The 25,604-nt window shown below is 40.3% G+C and overlaps 1 protein-coding gene and 1 long non-coding RNA gene across 9 annotated transcripts; one reads left to right on the top strand and one right to left on the bottom strand.

Annotated features, from left to right (window-relative positions):
- Positions 1-2,237: 2,237 nt before the first annotated feature.
- LOC307192472 lies at positions 2,238-3,905 on the bottom strand. Its single transcript, XR_013830075.1, has 3 exons — positions 3,767-3,905; positions 2,820-3,132; positions 2,238-2,488 (listed from the first exon to the last, which is right to left on the bottom strand). It is a non-coding gene; the product is annotated as an uncharacterized lncRNA (long non-coding RNA).
- ZNF311 (zinc finger protein 311) lies at positions 3,699-25,106 on the top strand. 8 transcript variants are annotated; one of them, XM_079933348.1, is made up of 7 exons: positions 9,247-9,996; positions 10,681-10,972; positions 11,319-11,394; positions 14,837-14,928; positions 15,268-15,394; positions 16,027-16,131; positions 18,755-25,106. In XM_079933348.1, exons 2-7 carry the CDS (start codon positions 10,964-10,966, stop codon positions 20,329-20,331), a joined length of 1,986 nt encoding a protein of 661 aa, XP_079789474.1. In that variant the 5' UTR covers positions 9,247-9,996; positions 10,681-10,963; the 3' UTR covers positions 20,332-25,106. The 8 variants fall into 8 exon arrangements, with proteins under 8 accessions (XP_079789477.1, XP_079789472.1, XP_079789479.1 ...); XM_079933351.1 differs by lacking the exons at positions 9,247-9,996; positions 10,681-10,972 and adding an exon at positions 3,699-3,835; XM_079933346.1 differs by lacking the exons at positions 9,247-9,996; positions 10,681-10,972 and adding an exon at positions 3,699-4,149.
- Positions 25,107-25,604: the final 498 nt, after the last annotated feature.

Here is a 25,604-nt window from a genome sequence, read left to right as displayed (position 1 = left end):
ATGAAACACTAGAACTGAAGAAGTTAAGCTTTCTACTAAGGCTCTGTTCTGAATTCCTGCCTAAGGATACTGAAATATTTGACGACGGTATGAAAGCAACAGTGTGTATTTGAGAAGTTGCCTGATGGAAGTCACCAGGCCTGGGTTTTAGTCCTAACACTGCATGTCCTTGGGCGAGTTTCTGAACCCCTGGACTTCAACTTCCCCCCTTCCTTGCTGTCATTTGGGGCATAAAATAGAACAACAATGCAAAACAGACACTTAAGGAAGTGGAAAAAAAACCCGAGGGAGAAGTAAAGAAACTATGGTAGAAATGAGAAGTGGAGGTAAAGAAATTGTGATGATGTGACAAGGAGGTGAGTTGGAAATGGAAATGATAAAATTGGGGAGATCACCATGGAGGTGAAATGTATGAAATACAAAATAGAGAAAATATTAAATTTGATTCATATGTTTCATACAGAGATAAGTACTTCCCCTTAGCACATTTTCAATCTCTGTGTCTCTGTGTCTCTCTCTCTGTCACGCACACACACTCACACTCACACTTGCATGCATGCACACACACGTGGCTGTCATCCATTTCTGTGACATGACGGATGTGAGGAGAGCAGAGGTGCGGGGAACACAGACTTCCTGACAAAACCATGAAGAAGTTGCTCTCACTTTTCACGCACATCAAGCAGTTCTCGCTCAGCTCTCCCTGGAGTCTTCGTCCTTCCCCAGCAGCCTACTGAGTGCTCTCTTTACCTTCTTGTTCCTCAGGGTGTATATGAGAGGGTTAAGTGAAGGAGTGCCCACTGAATAGAAGAGACCAAAGAACTTGCCCCTCTTCTGGGCATAGGGATTTTGGGGCTGGAGGTAAATGGAAATGACTAAACTGTAGAAGATGGTGACCACAGTGAGATGGGAGGAGCAGGTCCCCAAAGCCTTTCTCCATGCTATGGCAGAGTTAATCCTCAGCACTGCCCAGGCAATGGCACCATAAGAGATAAGAATGAGGGCGAGTGGCATGACCAGGAAGATGACACTGGACACAGCTAACTGAATTTCATTGTAGGTGGTGTCTCCTCCTAACTACAATGAGGTACCACCTCACACCAGTCAGAATGGCCATCATTAAACAGTCTATAAATAACTAATGCTGGAGAGGGTGTGGAGAAAAGGGAATCCTCCTACACTGCTGGTGGAAAACAGTATGGAGGTTCCTGAGAAAACTAAAGAAAAACTGAATTACCATGTGATCCAACAATTCCACTCCTGGGCACATATCTGGACAAAACTATAATCAAAAAGATACATGCACCCCATGTTCATAGCAGCACTATTTACAATAGCCAAGACATGGAAACAACCTAAATGTCCATCAACAGATGAATGGCTAAAGAAGATGTGGTACATATAAACAGCGGAAAACTACTCAGCCATAAAAAAAAAAGAAATTCTACACGTAACTTTACAGTCCTCCCTCCATATTCGCAGTCCTACATCCTCCCGCAGATCATGTAGTATGCAACAATTGAAGAAACTCTGCATGTAAGTGGACCCACATATTTCAAACCTGTGTTGTTCAATAGTCCACTGTATATTACTGCAGTGATGCTATCTATAGACTGTAGACAAGCGGTGACACCTAAAATAAGAGACTGGTATACACCTGGGTTTTTTCAGTGATCATACAACAGATATTTATTAAACATGAATCATATGTCACTGTGTTCTGGGGATAACTACAGTCCCTCGCTTCATAAAGCTCACATTCTAGCACAATGCTTCTCAAACCCTTTTCTCTTCTGTACCCTATACATTTACTCAAACATAAAGCCAAATATTTTATTCCCATTTTATCTCTGACCCTACTCTCACAACACCCTGTACCTGCTTCTATCACAGTATTCATCACACTGGACTGTTATCACAGATGTCCTAGTCTGTTTCCCCAACCAGACTGAAGTACCTTGAGGGCAGGAGCCAAACGTCCTTCAACTTTATATCTCTACTGCCCAGAATAATTATCTGGCACTAAAAATATATTCAACAAATGTTGTATGAATGAATGCATGAATTAAATGCATGAATAAATAAATGAATGAATTGTTTAGCATCTGCTCCAGATGTACAAGGGGCTGAGAAGGAAAGCTGGCCCTATAATACTGAGGGCTGGCCTCTCCTCCCATAGATATATCAGGTATAATACAGCACAATGTTCACTTAGTTCTATTTTTTTTAATATTCGTATGTATAACAACTAAAAATCAGTTCTTGGTACCATAATTTCAAAGATATGCTCTGGCTCCTTTTCCACCAGAACTCACCTTATAAGCAGGATGACTGCTAGCTCCCCACCTCTCTTTTGCAGGACCCAAGAAAAAGGGATGACGTTTTCAGGCTGGATGACTACGGGCCAATGTTGAATAACTGGTGAATCGAAAGCTGATGCCAAAATCTCACATGACAAGCTCTGCCCTTCCTGGGCACTGGATGGAACCTAGATGTAGGAATGTCATCAAAGGGAAAAGCAAAAGGGATTATTTACATGTTAAAATTAAAATCCTAGGAAAGATATGACAGAGCAATCTCTCTGGACTACAGAGAAAGGGAAAATCCAATTCTCGTTCCATTTTAGAAAAAGACAGAGGAAATGCACAGTCTTTCCTACAAAAGCATGCAACTTTGAAGACTACCAATACAGTCAATAACAAAGAGGTTAAGGAAGAAACTCAATTGAGGCACTTAGACACATTTTCTTTAGCCCTTAAGAAAACCACATCATTCACTGTTTCTCTTCCCTCGACAGTAGAAACACTGCCTCCTCTTACCCATTCTTCTCCATCCAGATCTCGCTCTTCATCTCCTATCACTACTGTGACCTTCTCTCTGCTAGGTGAATCACGTACCCACATCTAGTCCCATCTCTCTCCAGGTAGGACTTCCAGGGCCTGCTGCTCAGGACAGGTCTCCTCAAGGGGGCCAAACGCCTGGGAACACCCAACAGAAGTAACTGCCTTCTCCCAGTGACTGACATTTTGAGCCAACGGGCAGGAGCTGCTCTGCATTTTTTTGTCCATTGGCAGTATGGCTTTAGGTACCAGTGAAGTTCAGTGGCTCCACTCTGCATTTTAGGTTACTGGCCTGAAAGAAAAGGGCAGGAAAAAAAGAGAGAGAGAGGGAGGGAAAGTCATGAATGGGAGTAGTACCACATCAACAAAAATCACAAAAGAACCAAGCAGCCCGACGGGGAAAGAAACTGGCAAAGAGGAAGGAAGTTAAAGCTCTGATGAGAGTTTCAGAATTCGTGAGAAAAGCCTAAAAGCACCATATCGTTTGGGTTTCCTCTTCTCACCTTACCAGCTACGCGACTGTGGGTAAGCTTTTAGCATATCTAGGCTTCAAGTTGCCTATCTAAAAAGTGGGGTAGTGATAGTACCTACCTCATTGGGTTGTTTGAGAATTAAACGAATGAATATCAATATGTATACTACACTTAGGACAAGCCCTGACCCAGAATTAGCGCTATATTCACCAGTTTGCCAAATAAAAAAACTTTAATTGTAATATTAAAGGATGGCCTAAAGAAGGAGGAGAAGGAGAGAAAAACAGATTAGAAGAGGTAAAGATAAAATATGCTCCAGCAGGCGGGCCCTCCTACGTCCCAACCCATCCAATCCCACCTCCGACCGCAGGCCCCGCCCCTCCCCAGAAGGCCAGCGAGGGGCTCCCGCCAGAACCCCGGGCAGGGCCTCACAGACCTGCCCCGCAACCTCACCTTCTCCGCCGACCTTGCGGGTTCTGCCTTCTCCGCGGTGGGGCCGAAGGAGCGCAAAGGCCTCCTCAGGTGAGGTCCAAAAAACCCCACCCGCACCTCAGAGACGAAGGGCTGAACTCCAAAGTGCAGACAGAGCCTTTCTATTCCGCGGTCTCCATGGTAACGCGCGGCTCGCCCTTCTAGGACCCCCGGAGGACTCTTCTCTTTGGTCCAGCACTACAAACCCTGAGAAGCTGGACGGTTCCGGTCCCTGCTTGCTAGTTTGGACCTGTTGCCACATGGAGAACAGATGAGCTTGAATATGAAATTGATCTTCTTCAGCGTGTGAAGAGGGAAAACAACGACAGAAAATGGAAGCACGAGTTAATCAGAATTACGTGAACGTAAGCTCCACCACGCAGAGATCTTTAACTGTTTTGTTCATTCCTGTATCCCAAGCTCTTATAACAGTTGCTGAAGAAATTCTTGTTAAATGAATGAATTGAAACGATTCTGAAAAAATATTGCTGCAAAGCATCATTGACTAATATCAGTATTTGCCTCTGATCAGTAGATTTATTTAAAAGAGAACTATGTGTCACATACATTTAAATATCTTATAATTTGGGGATTATGAAAACCCACAAGCATGCATTATAAGTAATGTATGCTGTATTTTCCAAAATATTATATTTCTAAAGTATTATATTTTTCTATAATATATTTTCAGTATGTTATATTTCAGTATAATGATTAGCAGTAGAAACTTGAAGTAATTAAGTTACTTAAGTAATTAAGATAAGCACAAAAGATATATTTAAAAATTTGAGGAAGTGGCAAATACTTTTTAGATTATTCTTTCCTACACTAGAATATGAACTGGCTAGCATAAAATTATGGGACATAACCTTTTTAGAAGGGGAAACTCCAAGAAAATTATTTCAGAAAGACAGCCAATATAAACAAAATGAAATCCATAAACTCAAAGACAAAAAACAAATACTTGCTAAAGTTCTGAGTTGAACTGAAAAAATAATCAGAATAATGAACAAGACTGTTGGAAGGAAAATGAAAAATACCTGTGACAGATAAGATGAATGAGCTAAGGATACATTTTTCATTAAGGATATATCTCAAAACCATGAAGTTGAGTATGTACAAAGTACCTAATAACCTCTATGAAGCATTCTTGCCAAAAATATTGAACCTAAATCAAGCCTTTCAAACTTAAATATGTACAGAGTGAAACTATTTGTATAAAATTAGGGAAACGTAAATTATACTATAAAATGTTTATGGCTACCCACATATGTACTAAAAATATATAAACATGCATCAGAATAATAACATCAATATCAAGATAGTAGTTAACCTGAGAAGGAAGAGGAGAGGAATTGGAGAGGAGTAGACAAGGGGATATAATTATATCTGTAATATTTATATCTTAAGACAGATGTTAAATGTTTTTTTTATTATTGTTTTGTATGCCTGAAATATTTGTTATTTTTTTTAAAAAGCCCCTGGAAATGAATTTGGTAATTTCAACAGACAGCAGAGGGGCCATAGAATTACTCAACACCAATCAGGCTTCTGTTTCTCCATCAAGGATCATGACCTTCAAATTGGGAATGGTAGGACAAACATTAATATGAGGAAATTAAATTTCAGGACATACAAGGAGATAGTAAAAGAGTAACTACTTGCCTTAAATGAGTGCAAGTCTTCGTACCCAGATAAAATTGCTTGAAGGATCCTGAATTTCAGGCAGATTAGCCACAGGGCCCCTGGAGGCCATTTTTAAGGAGTGTGACTCATGCCTAAGACTGGCAAATATCCAAATTTTCAAAAACTGAAAAAAGATGAACTGTGGAATTAGGCTGAAAAGCTTGACATGGATCCCTGGCAAAATTCCAGCATTAATTATTTTAGGAGATTATTTATGAGGTTTTATGAGATTGGGGTTAACCAAGAAAAATGTAAATAAATTATATCTCAATTGGACTAGATTATTAAAGTCATATACTAAGGATCTGCTGTGGAAGTAAAGTATCTTCAAATCAGCAAAGGTTATACCAAAATCTCTCATAAATATACCCTGTGAGTATATGTGTACTGGACGCTAGTACTGTTAAGTAGATTGATATCAGGAAGAAAGACTACAGTCTGAAGAGTGGGTGACCATGCATAGCATCTTTCCTGCAGCCTCTTGCTCAGTGCCTTTGTGCAGTATTCACTGAATTCAGTTTCAGAATTAGGGACTTAGGGATCAGTCTAATCAAAACCCAATTTCCTTTAGAGGAGAAGAATACATTTGTATTAAATTGGAGGATTGAAGGAATTTTTTTTATATAATGATCATTATTTAGCAATTATTATGAGCCAGGCACTTTCATAAACCGTATATTGTACTTTCACTCTCACACTGAGCTGAGATTAAAGGATTTATTGTTACTGTTTTACAGATGCAGCAATTGAGATGCAAAGGAGTTAAATGACTTGACCAAAATATCAAGCTAGTGAGTGGCAGAGCCAGGAATCAGGTCTTCAGAACATAAGATTGATGAACTTTCCATAATACCATTTTATAACTAATGTGCCTAGTACTTTCTAACCTCTTTTGTTTTTGAATAAATAAAAGCCCTGATCAGGCTGGAGGGACTGCTTTTTATCAAAATAGCCCAAGTGTGAGATCCAAGACTCTGGAGTCATTAGTTTCTCTTCTAATCTTATCCTCCTTTGTAGTTTTAGACAAAATTTTAATCTCTTGGCCCTCAGGTTTCTCAAGTGTGAAATGAACAAATTGTACTTGGTCATCACTGCGGTATCTTTCAGACTTGCAGTTCTATTATTTTAATGATGAAATTTGATGCCAGGTGATGTGTTAAATGATTTCTGTATATTGTCTCATTTAATCCTCATAACGACTCCGAAAATTAGGTATTCACCCTGGACCTATTTTACAGTTGGGGAAACTGGGGCACGATGTATACCTTGCTTAGGTTCTTATGCACACAGGTACCAAGTGGTTTAGCCTGTATTCAATCCCATAATTAATTTTATTTCATTTTGATAAGCTTTAAAAGAAGTTATGACCAGTCACAAAGCTATGCAATCACTCTTCCCTATGAAAGGAACCAGGACTCCTTGGAGAAATGGCTGATTCCAGGTCTGGAGCAGGAAATATACAAAATGAGCCTGAAATATCTTGTGCTGCCAGAAGGCAAGAAAACCATCAAAGACTCTTAGAGTTAGATGAAAAGGGCACAGGAAATAAAATAAAGGGACTCCCACTGGCCAAAGATGGAATCATTTGAACATCAAGAAGAAAAAGAAACAAAAAAAGTGCAATTGATTAAGATTCCTTGAATGTTCTTTAAAAATCCATGAGTTAATGATGCTCAGAAAGAGGAAACAACAAAAAATATTAGTTACCAATTGCTGCATAACAAATTACCCCCAAATTTAGAATCAAATATTGAATATTTATTTTCTCACAGTCTCTACAGGTCAGGAATCTGAGAGCAGTTTAGGGGTTGGTTCTAGTTCTGTCTTAAGGTTGCAGCCAAGATGTTGACCCAGGCTGCAGTCAACTGAAGGCTTGACAGGGAGCTGACGGATCCACTTCTAGACTCACTCATATGGCTGTTGGCAGGAGGCTTTAGTTCCTCACCACCTGGGTCTCACTTTTCAACCTGGCAGCTGGCTTCCCCTAGAGTGAGTGATCTGAGAGAAAGGGAAAAAAAGAGAGACCAAGATAGAAGCCACAGTTTCTTTTTCTTCTTCTTTTTTTTTTATTGGGGTACAGTTGCTTTACAATGTTGTGTGTGTTTCTGCTGTATCAGCTGTGTATATACATATATCCCCTCTTTTTTGGATTTCCTTCCCATTTAGGTCACCACAGAGCATTGAGTAGAGTTCCCTGTGCTGTACAGTAGGTTGTCATTAGTTATCTAGTTTATACATAGTATCAATAGTGTAGATATGTCAATCCCAATCTCCCAATTCATCCCACCCCTCCTTTCCCCCCTTGATGTCCATACGTCTGTGTCTCTATTTCTGCTTTGCACATAGGTTCATCTGTACCATTTTTCTAGATTCCACATATATGCATTAATATATGATATCTGTTTTTCTGACTTACTTCACTCTGTATGACAGTCTCTAGTTCCATCCACGTCTCTGCAAATGGCACAATTTCGTTCTTTTTTATGGTTGAGTAATATTCCATCGTATATATGTACCACATCTTCTTTATGCACTCTTCTGTTGATGGACATTTGGGTTGCTTCCATGCCCTGGCTATTGTAAACAGTGCTTCAGTGAACACTGGGGTGCCACAGTTTCTTTTATTACCTAATATTAGAAGTAACATAACATCATTTCTGCCATACTCAATTGGTCACACAAACCAACACTGGTAAAATGTAGGAAGGAGATACACAAGAGTATGAATACTCGAAGACAGTGCTCATTGATGGCCATTTTGAAGAATGGCTAATGTGTCAGTGGCCTTGGCACCTAGGGCACAACTTTTTACCCTGAAAATTAGCAATTAAATAGAAAAGTAAACATTTATTTTGTCTTTCCTGTTTAAACTTACATTTCAGGATAACCAAATAACCCTGAATTGATAGGTTAATGAGATAAAATCCTTGTTTAAAAAGAAATTCCGGGCTTCCCTGGTGGCGCAGTGGTTGAGAGTCCACCTGCCGATGCAGGGGACACGGGTTCGTGCCCCGGTCCGGGAAGATCCCACATGCCGCGGAGCGGCTGGGCCCGTGAGCCATGGCCACTGAGCCTGCGCGTCCGGAGCCTGTGCTCCGCAACGGGAGAGACCACAACAGTGAGAGGCCCGCGTACCGCAAAAAAAAAAAAATAAAACAAAAAAAAAGAAATTCCAACTCACAAATGTGAAAAAAATATTGAATTAGAAAATCCCAGTTCTGCAATAAAATGGTTGATTCAGGCAAAGATCATCAGTGGATGAAACCACCAGATAAAAGGTTGATGAGGAGCTTTACATGGAGGGATCCAACTAGCAAGTGCTGATTCATTGATCAATCTTAGCATCACAAAGAGTGAAATAATGACATTATATGCCTCCTGATATAAAGCAAAAAGAAGTACGTAGCACCACGTAAGAATGCTTACCCATAAAGGTAAACCAAACTCTAAACCTTTAGAGCTAACATCTAGTTAACAAATACAAGGCTAGAGAAACAAATTAAATGAGGATGCAAACAGAGAAAGCCAGCATGTGGAACATTCAGGACAATTGACCCAATTTACTCAATGCGGGGAAAAGTGAAAGATGGAGGAGCTATTCTAGATCTAAATTTAAAGAGGATTAAGAGAAATAACCAAATAAAGTATGTAGACTTTAGATCTTGATTCAAAAACCCAGCGTATTTTATATATTTGGGAGATTTTAATATGGACTCAGTATTAGATGGTACCCAGGAATTATTTTAATTTTGTTAGGTGGGATAATGACATTGTGGTTCTGTTTTAAGAGATGCATTCTGAAGAACAGGAAATAACACGTTCGGAGTCTGCGGAGGCTTTCTAGGGAAATTCCTCGACCAGCGAGTTGAGGTTTCCTAGAAAGTCACCGGAAATGATTATTGAAGGACTAGGAAGTGGAGCTAGGACAGGTTTCTCTATTTTCTCATTTTTAGAGGAGAATGTCGGCAGGAAGGTCTGTGTCTTCAGCCAGCGTGGGACGGGACTTTAGCCGAGGGGCTCCCAGGCTGCCACTGGTGTCTCCGAACCCGCCGAGGTGCGGCTGGGCGGACCCTGGCACCACCACCTGGTTCACTTAAATACACCCCTTCCCTGGGGCCCGGGACGGCTGGCAGGGACGGGGCGGGGCTTTGGAGCCCGGTCCGCCGGGAGCTGGGGACCGCCGCGGGTTCCTGCCAAACAAGGGCCTTTTCCTCCTGCATTCCTAACTCCCTCCCGCTCTTCTTGGCTCTCAGCAGCCTCTTACCCTTTTTTTTTTTTCATTTATTTTCCTCCCCAGCATCCACTCGTACATTCATTCATTCAGCCAATTTCTAGCTGAGCGCCTACTGGTGCAGGCACTGTTTTAGAAGTTGGGAATACAGCAGTGAACAAAATAGACAAAATCCCTGCCCTCAAAAGCCTGGGAGCCTACATTTTAGTGAAGGGGAGATCTACAATAAACAATAGAAAGAATATAAGTTAACTTATGCACCATGTTGGAAAGTGATAAAGTGCTATATAGGAAGGTAAGGCATGTCAGGATTTGAAGGAGGGGGTAGGCTGTAATTTTAAATAGGGGACCTAGAGTAGGTTTCCTTGGGAGTATTATGTACAAGAAAACAGTTGAAGGAAGCAAGATTATTCATCGTGAGGGTAGCTTGAGGTGGAGGGGACAGCCAGTACAAAGGCCCTAAAATGGAAATGTGCCTAAAAAGGAAGAGAAAGGTCTGTGTGACTGAAGAGGGTTGAATGAGGGGAAGAATAGTAGGAGAGGTAATAGCACACCCTATAGACTTGTATGCCATTGTAAGGACTTAAGCTTTTATTTTGAATGAACAAGAGAGATTCAAAAGGCACATTCTTTAGGGCCTTTTATGTTACTCTTTATTTTGAGTAAGATGGACCCATTGAGGGGTTTTAAGCAGAGAGATGAAATAATCCAGCTTAAGTTTTAAATGGCCTACTCTGTTGTATTGAGGATAGAAGCAGGAGACCAGCTGGACGGCTAACGTAATACTGCAGGGCAATGCAGACAATGGTGGCTTGGGACAAGATAGTGGCAGTGGAGGTTGTATTCTGGATATATTATCATTTTCGGTTTATCTTCCCCTGCTCCCTCATCTCCCATAGATACCTCAGATTCTCAGTGATTCCTTCTTTTTGCTTTGGTCACATTCCTCTCTTTTCTCCTCCCTTCATCGAATATGCAGGAAAATAAGGTATGGGATTACCACTAGCTTAGTACTGCTGATGAACCCCAAATCCAGGGCAGTATTTGACACATCAAGCCAAAAAGCAGCTGCCCTGTGGGTCAGGAGAGGCCCTTTGGCTGGCACCACCAAGGCTTAAATCCCTGAAAGGAGGCTGGTATCCACTGGAGCCACTTCAAACTGGTCCAGGCAAAGCCACGATTGACTTTGGGAGCTGGATCCAACCAGCAGAGAAGAAACCGGGACAGTGTTAGAAGACTGGAAAAGAAAGCTGGATAAAAAGATGCAGCAGGTAAAAAGAGGAGTGTCTGCAGTATATCACAAAGAGGAAGAACTGAGCCCAAGAAAGGAGGAAAGCAGTGGGAGTGTGGTGGGCCTGGATTGACCTTGTGGAAGTGTTCTCCTTCAAAATACTTTTTTTCCTGGATGGCCTGGTGATCATTTTACATTATAGAACAATTGGATGCCATTTCTGTTTTTCATAAGGTATATCAGGGACTGAGTCCCTGATTTTCTCACCCCTCTTGGTAGTTCTGGGAGTTGATTTCCATGAACAGAACTTCATAGTTGGTTGCAGCTTCCCCTACATTTTCCATCCCTCCATAACCTCTCCAAATGTATTCTTTTCCTTGCAATAGGTGGTGGTATCAGATGAGACTCCAGGACCATCAAACCAGCTCTGTATCCGTGATACCAAGCTCCTGCAGGAAAGAGGTAATGCACACAGGGTATTGTGACAGGAGTTATGGCAGCTGAAAATGGGGCAGGGACACAGACTAAGTGGGAGATGCTTCCTGGGACCTGGAAATATGCTCATTATTGAGTATTTATAGGAAATCTGTTATTTCTATACTAGGCTTGGCTCGGTATTGAGAGGAACTAAATTATTAGGTTTCTACCCTCATCTTAAACCAAATTTGGAAAAAAATAAAGATTCATAAAAAAAGATTCTTCAAAGCAATTTATGAAAGATATTGAATGTATTCATTCACTTATTATATGTACAACTTTATGTATGATAAGTAGCTTACATATGTGTACCTGAATATTTGCACGTATAAAACTTGTGGTATAATACAGTAACTCCTCCCAACCACAATTTTACCAACATGTAAAATTTGAGTGTAGGTAATTTTATTTCTGTACCTGTGTTAACCCTGAGATTTTTAAATTAAGTATAGGTATACCTGAGAAATAGAAGATAAAGCCATGGCAAAAGAAGGAGAAAAGGTATTGTCATGAAGCTTTGAGAAGAATAAAGGAAGATGGGGAAATGTGGGGCTGGGCTTTAAAAATGCTCTTTGGTGGCATATATGAAGAGAAAAGTGGATAAGATTTGTATAGAAGTGGCTGATGGTATTTAACAATTCTGGAGTCATAAAATTAGACTCTGAAAGGCACAGACTTTTAGAGGACTAGGCCCCTGGACACCCCAAAAATAGGCTTTTAGTATGTATTACCTGCAAAGAAAAAATACATAAAATGAATTTCTAAGCATATTATTGGAACTTCCAGAAGAGAAATCTTGAAATTTCCACTGTATAGGTAATCATAAATGAAAATTAATAATATAGGACATATTTATCACAAATTTAGGAGAGGTAGAAAATAATGAATATTGCTTAACTTCGTTGTTCATTTTATTTCATTTTTTAAAATATATATAATTTTATGGTTCACATCTGACCTGAGTATCCAAGTCCTCTTTTTCTCAAAAGATCTTGAATTCTCTTCCTATAGGTGATTTTCAGGGCCATAAAGTTTACAGTTACTTAACATAAAATGTAAATGAGTTAATCTCGCCCTGGATAATATCTATACACTGCTTTAACAAATAGTTTTGTTATGGGCTGAATGTTTGTGTCCCCTCAAAATTCGTATGTTGAAGCTCTAACCCACCCCGCAATGTGATGATATTTAGAGGTGAGGCCTTTGAGAAGTAATCATGTTTAGATGAAGTCATAAGGGTGGGGACCCAGTGATGAGATTAGTGTCCTCAGAAATGGAAGAGACCAGAGCTTTCACTCTCTCCCACATGTGAATTCCTGCTAGGGAATTCCCCCAAGTTCATTTTTAACTTGAGGGCAGAAACTGACCTTTCAAATTCTGAGGCTAAAAAATAAAGTTTAAGAATCACTACAGTAGGGGGAATTCCCTGGCGGTCCAGTGGTTAGAACTTTTGCTGCCGTGGCCAGGTTTGCTTGGGGAACTAGGATCCCACAAGCCTCAGCGAGGCTAGGAAAAAAAAATCACTGAAGTGGTTACCAGGGGCTCGGGAGAGGGAAAAATAAGGAGTTGTTGTTTAATGGGTATAGAGTTTCAGTTTCGCAAGATGAAAAAGTTCTGGAGATCTATTATGCAACATTGTGAATATTTTTAACACTATTGAGCTGTACACTTAAAAATGGTTAAAATGGTAAATTTCATATTATATGTTTTTTACCACAATTAAAAACAGTTTTTAATGTGATGAACACTTAGGGGAAAAAAAGCCATGACAAGGTAACAAAACTTTCCTAATTTATGAAGAAGGTATGGTAAAAATCCAATTGGATGTATATGGAGGAGAGTTTGGGTTAGGGTGTGCTTTGTCGAAAATTTAAGACTTATACATTTTACTGTATGTAAATTTTACTTCAGAAGCAGGAATGTAAACAAATATTGAACTCTAGTTAATGAGATGTATCATAAAGTGTTAGGGGTGAAGTATGCTGATGTCTTCAACTTACTTTGAAATGCAACAAAATATAAAATGAATTTATGGACAGAGACACGGATAGTTAGATGGACAGATATGTGATAAAGCAAATATTGCAAAATGTTAATTGTAGAATGTAAGTGATGAGTATATGGATGTTTCCTCTACAATTCTTTCAACTTTTCTGTATATTTGAAAATGTTCATTATAAAATGTTGATTGAAAAAAACCCAATTAGGAGGTTTAAGTTTATTGATGTTATAAGGAAAAGAACTGTTATGGAACATTTGAGAGCAAAACATGTATCTGCTGTGAGCTCTGTGCCTTCCAGGTGGTTTGGGAACTTTTTGAGACAAAGAGTTATAAAGTAACAGGCTTTCAGAGGAGATAGTGAGAAAACTGTGTGGAACCCACAATGATTGAACACAGGCCTGTTCTTGATCAAAAGCTAAGGGTGGCCTAGACCAAAGAAAAGTCTTCTTGGCCTATTTCTGTGGAAAGAAGCCAGTTTACTCCTAAATTGAGGTTTTGGTAAAATTGAAATGATAGTTTTGGGGTCCTGAGGCCAAAGGGTTATCCTAGAGACTTACCAGTAGATGATTTCAGACCAGAAAGGAATGGTCTTGGACTTGGGAATATGTTGATGACTATCAAGAAAGATAAACCACCATAAACACTGAAGCTACAGAGAGGCTGAGCTGGATTGCAAGGAATAAAACAGGGCCCCATTAATCAGTAATGTGAAACTGTACTTCTTGCCCAATCCATATGAATTATACCTAGTCACGTGTACACTCTGAGAAAGTTTCTTTTGCATTTTAAAAGCTGTGTGTGCTCTGCTATGCTGGGAGGGCAGTTGGGGGGAAGCGGAATCACTTAATACTAGGGAATTAACAGGAAAGAGACTCAGAATCAAAGGGGGTAAGTGATTTTCTCTAAGAAGAACAAGGGAAAAATTTTTTCTAGTAAACTAACTTGAGTTTGACCAGCTATTAAGTTACCTAAAGAAAAAAGCTTTGGGCCTATCCCTGGATATTTCTGATCCATTCCTCTCCTTCATTCGTTTCCCTCCACCTCCACCCCAAGTCGTTTTGGACAAAATGACTTCAACGTTCTAATATAGGAAGCCAGGTTATCGTATAAGCTGGGAGTCAGTGATTTGGGCCATTTGGGGAGGGTGTAAGGTATTCTAGGTTGAAGAGAGACCAGAGAAAAAGGTGTAGTAGGTGAGAGAGAAGAAGAAGGCACTTACAGTCGGCTTGACTGCTGGCCAGGGCCTGATACCCCAAACTGGAAGCTGAGACTAGAGGAATAATGGAGAAGGAGGATACTGTAATGCAGTAGACTTAATCCCTAGGTTAGAGCTTCGGAAACTTCTACATTTGGGGAGGAGAGGATGAAAGCAGAAGGTTTCAACACTGTGCTGAATTGACTCTTGGCTTATTTCTCTTCTCTCAGCTCTGCCATCTCCTCATTGTCCTGCCTTTGCCGAAGATGGAAGCCAAGGAAGCCTGCCAGGAGCAAAAATCATACTGATGAGCCAGTCTCAAGTGAGCTAAGACCCCTTCCTTCCCTCCTGGAAATATATCACTGCCTCCTAAATGTGGCCTTATTTTCACTGCCTTCCCTGGCTATGCACCTCCCAAGTCCACGTGCTCCCTCTCATAAGGGATACTTTGTTGGGTGACAAACCATTTGTGGATTGTTTCCTCTTTCGTTATTTTTTGCTATTGAAAGCTGATGCTACCTTTCACCTCATCCCCAAATATACACGAAACAGTAACAGCCTTTCACTTCTGTAAACCTCCCTACAAATTCCTTTCTTCTGCCTCTGTTTCCTGAGGGAACTATGGAGTTTTCTCCAGGACAGCAGGGACATATTGTTTCAGGAGGCAGTGACATTTGAGGATGTAGCTGTGAATTTCAGTAATGAGGAGTGGCAGTGTCTGACCCATGCTCAAAGGCACCTCTATAAAGATGTGATGTTGGAAAATTATGGAAACGTGGTATCACTTGGTAAGGACTTTCCCTGTACTTGGCTTAGTACTTTCTCCCTTCCTTTTTCTTTTAATTGCTTTATTTATTGATGTGTGTGGGGTCTCATATTGAAAATCAGAGCTCTCATTCCATATCATCACTATCTTCCCCCAAATTAGTTTTGAGTTGCCCCTGTTACATAGCAAGATAATTTTCTGGCTAACCTAGTTGTTTTCTGATTCTTTGCAATGAAACTCTCCCTGGGTGAAAAGGAGACACTTAACGTCTGTTCTCCCTGGATTCTCGCCTCCTCAGTCCTCTCATTTTCCATTAAGTGCTCTGTATTCAGCTCTTAGTCATGAGCTCCTTCCTAGCGACTGAAAACAGATTAACCTCCCTCTACAGACTCCCATCCTCCTAAAAAGAACAGGGAAAATACAACCAACTGACTATTTCCCAGAATCTCCTTCTTTGCCCTTCTGAGTATTGACTTTTCTGAGAAATTTCCTAGACCTGTTCATTTACATGTTACCAGACCCCTGAATAAACCCTTTTCTCTACCCAAATGGACATTTCTTTCCTGTTTCCATGTGCAAACAGCGGGGTCAAGGTAAGCGTTAGCACAGTTCTCTGTTGCTCTACACACTGTCTTCTTCCTTCTCTACAACCAGGATTTCCATTTCCCAAACCTCCTTTGATCTCCCATCTGGAGCAAGAGGCAGAGCTCTGTGTTCAGGATGGACAGGACAGGGAGTTCCTGAGCTGCCCCCACCCAGGTGAGTGCCAGAGAAGCTGTCAGTCCCCTTTTGTGTTCCGTGTGACAGAATGGTTATAGAATGTTCTTAGTGGTGGGTCATCCATCCTGAAGGGCCCAGAAGGAAATCTATTTAGGAAATCTTAAGTCAGAGAAGACAAACTGTTTGGATAATTATTCTGTCATTATCCAATTGGCTGTTTGCAACCTATCTAATACAGGCTTTTTGCAATTTAGTCCTCCAAAAAGGCTCAGACAATTTATCTCCCCTCTGTGTATCATTTACTCCAGTGCTCAGAGAGCATTGCCTTTCTGCCTCCAGTTGTTTTCTTTTTTCTTTTTAGGAACTTCCCCCATTTGGAGACCTGAGACTTTGACCCTTGCCTTTTCTATTCTCTCTTATTGTGAAGTTAGTTAGTTTCTCTCATGGCTTCAGCTCTTAGCTCTGATGCAGATGCCTGCCACATTGATAATGCTAACCTTTACCTCTTTCCTGGGCAGCAGTCTCATGTTTCTAACTCCTGGTTTTTATTTGAATATCCATTGTCATCTGGAAAGCAACCTATCTAAAGTCAAATTCATCTCTCCCTCCAAGGCTGTCTCTTCATTAAGCTCTCCCTAGTTCTATATCTGGTTCTACCTCTTTCTTACTTTGTCTTTCCATTCCCTGAACCTCTTATCTAGTCAGTCATGAAATATTACCAGCTCTTCATTCAAGCTATTTTCTGTATTTGTCATTCAAAAAAAAACTTGTCCTTTGTTTCTAGGCCAACTCCAGCTGCTGTGTCCACAATGCCTACTCTTCCTTCCTCCCTTCTTTCCATCTAAAAAACATTTATTGAGCAACTATCATATGCCAGGTACATATGAGCAACTATCATATGCAGTCAGATAAGATATAGGCGAGCCCTGACTTACGGAAGCTTATTTTCTAGTGGGGAAGGCAGGTAAGTAAATAATTATATAGGACAGTATGGTGGGAGTTCTTGGGATATGTAGATAGGGATATGTACCTGGTATATACAAACATAGAGGAGAAGCACCTAAATCTGACCTGGGGACCAGAAGACTGCAGAAGGAATGACAACTGAATTAAGTTATGTAGGATAAGTGAAGTCATTTAGTTGAAAGAGGGGCAGAGGGGAATAACAAGTAGGAAAGTATTGAGGAGTAAAAGAATGTGAACTGTGAATAGTTCAGTGTGACCAGAGCCAAGGACTTGGAGTAGCCAGTGGGAAAAGTACAGGAGCAGTAGACAGGGGCAAGATCATAATTGAATGAGCTTTTGATAAACTGCAGACCTTTAACTTTATTCTTATAATAACAGCTAAGATTGATTAAGTACTTATTTTGGTGTTGGAAGTGCTTTGCATACATTGACTCATTTAATTATTGTGGATAGTCTAGATCCCATTTTATAGATATAGCAACTGAGAGAAGTTACAACATCCTCCCAAGTTTGCACAGGTATTAGGTGTCAGAACTAAGATTTGAACCCAGACAGTGAGCTGGGGCTCTTGACTTTACACTTTACTTCCTTTCTGTCTGGTTAACTATGGAGTGCCATTGAAGTGTTTAAAGCTAAGGAGTGATGTGATTAGATTTGACTTTTAGAAGGAATAATCTAGAAGCGATGTAGAGGTTGGATTAGAGGGGAGGCAGACTAAAGGACATTTGAGGGTTATTAAAGTTAGCTGGTGAGAATGCACTGGCAGTAGAAGTAAAGGAGACGGGATAGAGTTAAGAGATAATAAGAAATTGATTTGGACTCTGGTTACCAACTGTAAAAAGTAACTCCAGCTAGCTTAACCAAAAGAAAAATAATTTATTATTCAGGGTGTGTCAGGGAACTTAAGGGCAGGTATACATGAGGCTCAAGAAGGGATTGGAATGCCATCAGGCCCCACTCTCCAGCTGTCTTCTCTGCTACGCTGTGGGTCTGCTTCATTCTCCTTTCTTAGCAGATGGATCTTCTCTGCTTCTCAGTCCCGATGGCAGAGCATTCCCTCCCCTACACGACATACCATCCCACCACCACTGGTTCTCAAATTTAAGTGCTAAAGCTCTAGCTCTCTTCAGAGCCTGGCCTTACCTGCTTTCACATCATGATTCCAAAGTTCATGAAGAGAGAATCTGTCCTGGTTTGGGTCAGGTCTTGCCCAGATCTAATCTGCCCTACCCAGATGGGTGGAGTTACACCACAGAAATATGGCTCTCCAGGGCCCACTCTCAGAAGCAAAGCAGACAGACCCCTAAAAAGGAGGCTGCGCTGGCACTTGAGCCCCTGCTTTGCAGCTCCCATCACAGGTTAACATTTATACAATGTTAGTGAGTACATATGAGAAGTTGAAGATGATTTCCGGTTTCCTATCTTAGGTGACTAGGTGTATGAAGTTGTCATTCACTAAACTAAGAGATTCTAGAGCATGAGTAGATTTGGAAGGATTTTTGTGAAGTTTACTCAGTTTTAAATATCCTAGTACTTTACAATAGTTCAGCCTATTTTGACCTTGCCATAATGTTAGTGATTTTTCAAGCATGGGAAAGTCAGTTACTCTTCCAACAGCTTAGCCATTGCTTCACCTCTGCCAGCCCACTTATTTCCTTTCCTCTGAACATCTGACATTTTAATTTTCTTGTTTAAGTATCAGCAGCCAAGACACGGCCTGAGAATGAGAAGGCAAGTTCAGAACAGGCAGTTTTTGAAAATGGAGAAGTCTGCTGGGTGAAATTTAAAAGTCTCCTAAAAGTTGTTTCCCAGGATCCAGAGGTTGGAGAAGTTTGTGTACAAGATGTCAAATTAGAGAATCAATGGGAAATACCTATGAGGGAGAAACTGAGAGAAGAGAAAGAACGCTGTGAGAAAGTGACCTTCAAGAAAGGAAAGAACCAGAAGGTACTTAGAAAAAACTCAAAATGTATTCCATATAGGGTTCTTACAGAAAAGAAACTCCATGAATGTGCCAGGTGTGACAAAAACTTCATCTGGCATTCTGACCTAATTCTCCATGAGCGAATTCACTCTTGCCAGAAACCCTATGTGTGTAATGAGTGTGGGAAAGCATTCAGGACGAAAAATCAGCTTTCTATGCACCAGATAATCCACACAGGGGAGAAACCCTTTAACTGTAGCCAGTGTGGGAAGGCCTTCAACAGTAGATCAGCTCTTTGCCGACATAAAAAAATGCACAGTGGGGAGAAGCCTCACCAGTGCAGCGACTGTGGGAAGGCCTTCAAGACCAGGAACCATCTCAGGATGCATCAGATCATCCACACTGGGGAGAAGCCTTATGAGTGCAGTGGCTGTGGGAAGGCCTTTCAGTTTAAGCATTCCCTTATCATCCATGGCAGAAGCCACACTGGGGAGAAACCCTATGAGTGTGAGGAGTGCGGGAAGGCCTTCAGCGGGAGTTCAGACCTCATCAAACACACAAGAATCCACACTGGGGAGCGACCTTATGAGTGCAGTGAGTGTGGGAGGGCCTTCAGCCGAAGCTCAGACCTAAGCAAACACACAAGAATCCACACTCAGGAGAAACACTGTGGGTGCCCTCAGTGTGGAAAAGCCTTCAGCAGCAAGGCAGAGCTCACCAAACATAGAAGAATCCACACTGAAGAGAAGCCTTACAAGTGTAAGGAGTGTGGGAAAGCCTTTCGTCATAACTGTAAACGCAGGGCTCATGAACGAGAACACACTGGGGAGAAGCCCTATCGATGTGGGGATTGTGGGAAAACTTTTCAGGATCGGCACTGCCTTACCATCCATCAAAGAATCCACACTGGAGAGAAACCGTATAAATGTTCAGAGTGTGGTAGAGCTTTCAGTGGGAAATCAAACTTGACCAATCATCAAAGAATCCACACTGGAGAGAAGCCTTACAGATGTGAGGTGTGTGGAAAAGCCTTTCATCATAGTTCAGTCCTGAGGCAGCACAGAAGAATCCACACTGGTGAGAAGCCATATACCTGCAGTGAGTGTGGCACGTCTTTCCGTCAGAGCTCAGCTCTGATTGGACACAAGCGAGTTCATACTGGGGAGAAACCTTATGAATGTGAGGAGTGTGGAAAAGCTTTCAGAGTGAGCTCAAATCTTACTGGACATAAGAAAAGAAAACATAGAGTGTGGGGAACCCACAAACTTGATGAGAATGGGAAATCCCTCTCTCCGGTAACCTGTTCTCAGACTTTTTCATTCATCAATATTTTGACAACCAACACTTGAGGGTAGTGATTCTGGTGTTTACACTTTCTCATTTCTCCTTCTACTTCTTACACTGGTCCCTCTTGTCTCCTGTATTGGTTCTTCCTGGTTCCCTGACCCCCTACTTGTGAGACCCCACCAAGCCTTTGTCCTTGACCTTCCTATTCAGTGTCTCTTCAGTGAGCACATTCACTTCCAAGGCTTTGTCTGTCAATAATAGTACTGTAATATTAAATACTAGTGCTTGACACATGCCAGGCATTATTCTTTACAATTTTTAATCATTTAATCCATACAACATCCCTATGGGATGAGGAAATTGAGGCATAAAAAGATGAAGAAACCTGCTGTGGATCACTTAACTAGTAAATTCTGAACAAATGCCCACCGAATGCTTAGACTTACCTGAGCAATTTCCATTATCCTGCACCACATCTCTCGGATATGAAGCTATACCTCAGTTCAGCACAGAACATTTTTTTAATTGATAAACATTGATCATCTTTAGCAAGTTTTGCTTTAACTTAAAGCCTGAATGGTACTTCTCCTTAACGGATCAGAATTGCTGAGATTCAGTGGGGGAACGGAGGCAGGGCAAGGGCAGATTTTAAAATTACAGATAAGCAGAAGTCAGGTATACACTGCCGAAGCAGCAGTGTACGTATGGAAAAAGCATGAAGCCTGACCCACTTTGTTATAAATACACTAAAAGGTCTTCAAGATGTTGATTTCTTAAATATTTGCTGTATCTGTTTGCATGATATATGAAATGCTCTTTCAAATAGATTAGTAAATTTATATCTATCTTTTCAAGTCTTTCAGTGTCTAACATCTATCCTTTCTCTTGCAAATGTTACAGGTCCTTACTTCAGACAGAATTAAATTAAATACCCACATGCAATAAGGCTGTTAAAATAGAAGTTGAAAATCCTAGAAGAGGATGCAAATGTGTGTCAACTTAATTAACATAATGACCATAATTGCGAATTAAATTTAGTTCAAAGAGATGAGCAATGGGTTCCCCAGCATTTGTCAAAAGTGTTTTACAAGCTAATGTTTTTAAAAAATAATAAGTTTGAGAAATGCTGGCTAGGTGGGGGTATTTATTCCCTTAAAGACTTCTCAGGGTTTATACTATGCTAATGTCCTGTCTGAGTCTTAAACAAAGGAACTGTAAGAAGCATTGCTTTCCCAAAGTGATGGACGAAAGAATTCTGTTTGGAGGAGCACCTTCATGGACTCTTGTTTCACAGAAAACATCTTGGGAAATGGTTACACATTATCTAATATGGACAAGGAGTCCAAGATACACAATTTTCTAGTAACAAATTCCAAAGGGAATTACATGACTTATTATACAAAAGACAGATTAAACATTGTTTCTTATGTTCAGTTTCTACAGGAAATTAGAGCACGTCCTTTATATGGCCATTTCTTATATATTTTTTTGAAGAAAACCAAGATGAAAACATTTAGGATATAACTCTAAAATTGTCTCTGTGGAGGATGACACTCTGTATATGTGGCTTTTGGATGATATAATGTGACTTAAGGGCAGAGTTTAGGATATGTCTGGAGAATTGGCAGTGCTTTTCCAATCTTTTTTGACTGCAAGGACCCCTTATTTGATGATCAATAAATTTTACCGACACTCTCTCCCCCATGCATACACACACTACAGGTAGTTTTACTTTAATGCTCGATGGCAAAATGTTGTCATGTTCTCCTAGAAAATCTGAGGTTTTGTTAATTACAACAGCATGTATATGCTTTTGGAAAATGTATACACATGTTCAGGATGTTTTTTTACCCACAGGCCATGAGGTTCATTTGGATTTTGGACTCAAAGTCCTTAGCCCATCATGAGAACCCTCCAGTGCATCCTTTCAAGTCACTTCTTCAGTCAGTCTTTTAACAGAATCTGGCAAGATTTCAATTCCAGTTTAAATTCTGGACAGTCCTGGAGTGTTGATGTTTTGTGTTATTGATCAGGGAGTCATGTTCTTCAGACACCAGTTAACTGGAAGGGGTGGCAAGCCTGACATTCCTCTGTGAAAGTTGAGAAGCCTCTGTACTGAGCCCAAATAGAAGACTTTTAGACTTCATCCTCACCAGTCCATCTTCAACATGACCATTGTCTCCCTAAAATATTCCTATGATCTTGACACCTGCTTTTTAAAAAAATTTTATTTATTTTTATTGAAGTATAGCTGATTTACAATATTTTGGCTGTTTTAGGTGTACAGCTGCTTTTAAAACTCCCAACTGACTCTCAGTCCTGCAGTAAGAAATCCCAAATTACTATCTTGAACTCCAGGAATCTTTTGATACTTCCTGGACACTTAAAATGAACATCATGAAAAAAAACATTGAAGGAGTTTCAGATATTTTACCTGTGGAAAAAATCATTTAGAAGGGATCCTAAGGTGGAATAGACTCTGCTATACAGTTGTAAGTTTGGTAGACAGGCATAATGTAGAAGGAATTCAAAGATCAGATGCATAGTTGAATAATCAAACATGTTAGTGTTTCTTGAAACCCTAAGATTCTTGTAGTTATAATTGTGAAGTTACTAAAACAAGAGTTGTTGATTTAGTTATTTCTTAGAAAAATCACCAGATAAAACTCACTTTTTTAAGCCTAATTAATTCTAAATGGAAAGACAGAAAAATTTCACCATGAACATTGATACCATGAGATTGTTTTCACTTTACCTGTACAGAAGAAGTAAAGAATGCCCATTTCACTCAGTTTTTAAAAGGGTGATAAAATACAGATTTCAGAATTAGAACCACAAATGTACAGAAGTGTCTTTCTTAGCTCCTACCTATGGACTGTAGTTCTATGCCCTGGGATAATTGCAGAGTAAGATTAACCCATTGCTCACAAGGTAGTCCTTCAAAAATTTCAAGACAAAAGCTTCTCTTTCCACTAGGTAAAATATCTGAAATTTCTTCATTGCCTTTTCACAATGTTCATTCTAAATGTTCAGGAAATATCATAAGATTCCTGGAGTTCAATTTAGGGTTTCTTACTATGGGATTGAGAGTTAATGGAGAGTTTTTAAAGCTGGTGTCAGGATCATAGCAATAGGAAGACAATGATCATATTGAAGATGGGTTGGTGAGGGTGGAGTCTAGACATCTTGGCCTTTGTTCCATTGGTCTATTGTCTAGCCCTACACCAATGCAAAACTGCTTAATTACTATAGCTTTAAAGTATCTTGACATCTGTAGGGTAAGTCCTACTGCTTTGTTATTATTTTTCAAGACTGACTTGGCTATTTTTGTCTAAGACTATACTTCTTCATGGATTGGAAGACTCAGTGTTATAAAGATGTCAGTTCTCCCCAAAATTGATCTATACATTCATTGCAACCTAAGTAAAAATCCCAAGGGTGGGTTTTTATGGTAATTGACAAATTGATTCTAAAATTTATGTTGAAATGCAATATAATTCTTGGCCAAGGCGGGAAGCGTGGGGGAAAGGGATAGTTAGGGAGTTTGGGATTGACATGTACACACTGCTATATTTAAAATGGATAACCAACAAGGACCTACTGTGTAGCACAGGGAACTCTGCTCATTATTATGTAACAACCTAAATGGAAAAATGTATAACTGAATCACTTTGCTGTACACCAGAAACCACCACAAGATTGTTAATCAACTATGCTCCAATATAAAATAAAAAGTTTAATTAAAAAATATATGTAATTCTTGGCCAAGAATAGCCAAGACTGTAAAAGGTAAAATTTTGTCTTTTACAAGTAAGTTTTGGAAAATATTTGTATGCCCTCAGGTCAAGAAAATATTTCTCAAACAAGACACCAAAAAAAGGTTAATTTTAAGGAAAGTAATTTAATTTTCTGATAAATTCAACTAGATTAAAATGAAGAATTATTTTTTCAAAATCACCATAAGGAAAGTGAAAATACAATTGTCTCATGAAATGAAAAAGATACTTGGAACAAATATACTTGGCAAATTATTATCTAAAATATTTTATGTTGAATCCCATGAATTGCCAAAGAGGTTGAATAGTGGCAATTTAACATGTTTCAACTTAATATAAACACTCCTATGAGTCAATAAGCAAAAGACAACCCAAAAATAGGCAAAAAGCATGAAGTATTTCACAGAAAACTGAAAAACGATGATGACCAAACACAGAAAAATTGTCCAGTCTCAGTAATTAAGGAGTTTTGACCACAATGATATGCTGTGAGATACCTACTAGGTTGACAAATTCTCTTAAATCTGGAACTTCATTCAAAGTCCTCACATAGAGAACTTTTTTTTTTTGGTAGAGACTCAACCATATTTGGGCAATAACTCGTCTATTACATGAACCCCACTACGCTGTAAGTTCCATGAAGGCAAGGAACTTGGAGCTGGCAGGAGGGAGAGGGGGAGATAGGGCGGAAACAATTTCCAAGCTAAGTCCTGGAGGATGAGAAAGAGACACGAGGATCTGCTCAGAGCAAAGAGAGCGCCCACCCCAAGCCACAGAGGTGTTGGATGCAGCTGAACTCGAAACCGCCCAGAGGGGCGAAGTCACCTAGCGCTGGTGCGATGTGTCCGGCAGCTGCGGGACGAGGTGCTGGCGCTTTCCAGAGCCTCTTCTCGCGTCTGAATAACTAGGGTTCCAAACACAAAGTGCGCTGCAGAGAGGCTGGAGGAAGAACAGTGATTATTTTGAACATAAATTATTCCTTCGGAGGCACTGGCAGGATTTGTATTGAATTACAAGGGCTTTCCCAGGAATCTGACATCTATTCATTTGTTTGTAATAAAGACTGTATGCATAAAAGCACTTTTTGTTCGTGTTACTTGATTCCTGCATCCGCAGGGCCTAGAATATACTGGCTGCTGAAATAGACAAATAGATTATTTGAGCGGTTATTTTCGGTTGAGCATTGTTCTAGGGCAGTTATCTATGGCCCCTGGGTAAACAGAAGTCAAAAGAGGGGAAGATAGGGACCGACTTTGTAGTATGTTAGAACTGTCCACATTGGGCGTGAAGAAAGGACGTCTAACACTAGGAAGTTTTAAGAAAAATACACACTTGGCAGCGGTGGGATTCGAACCCACGCCCCCGAAGAGACTGGAGCCTTAATCCAGCGCCTTAGACCGCTCGGCCACGCTACCACTTCCGGCTTGCTCTTCTTTCCACATTTTCCCTAGGAGTGAAAGTCCTCCCCTTCCAACTCCCGCATACGTTTCCCACCCGGGACTCTTTTCTGGCGTTCTTCCCACTAATACTTCCATAGAACTTCTGCCTGGTGTTCAGCC

Source organism: Stenella coeruleoalba (assembly GCF_951394435.1).
Source record: "Stenella coeruleoalba genome assembly, chromosome: 10".
NCBI classification, from domain to species: domain Eukaryota; kingdom Metazoa; phylum Chordata; class Mammalia; order Artiodactyla; family Delphinidae; genus Stenella; species Stenella coeruleoalba.
The sequence above is the reverse complement of the archived record's forward strand: the minus strand, read 5'-3'. Positions and strand labels throughout refer to the sequence as shown.

Bases quoted from the DNA above. Each gene is read 5' to 3' on its own strand.
- ZNF311 (XM_079933346.1), top strand. From the start codon at position 4,117: ATGGAAGCACGAGTTAATCAGAATTACGTGAAC. The intron at 15,395-16,026 runs GTAAGGACTTTC...CTCTACAACCAG, and splicing joins TGGAAACGTGGTATCACTTG to GATTTCCATTTCCCAAACCT. The intron at 16,132-18,754 runs GTGAGTGCCAGA...TTCTTGTTTAAG, and splicing joins CCTGAGCTGCCCCCACCCAG to TATCAGCAGCCAAGACACGG.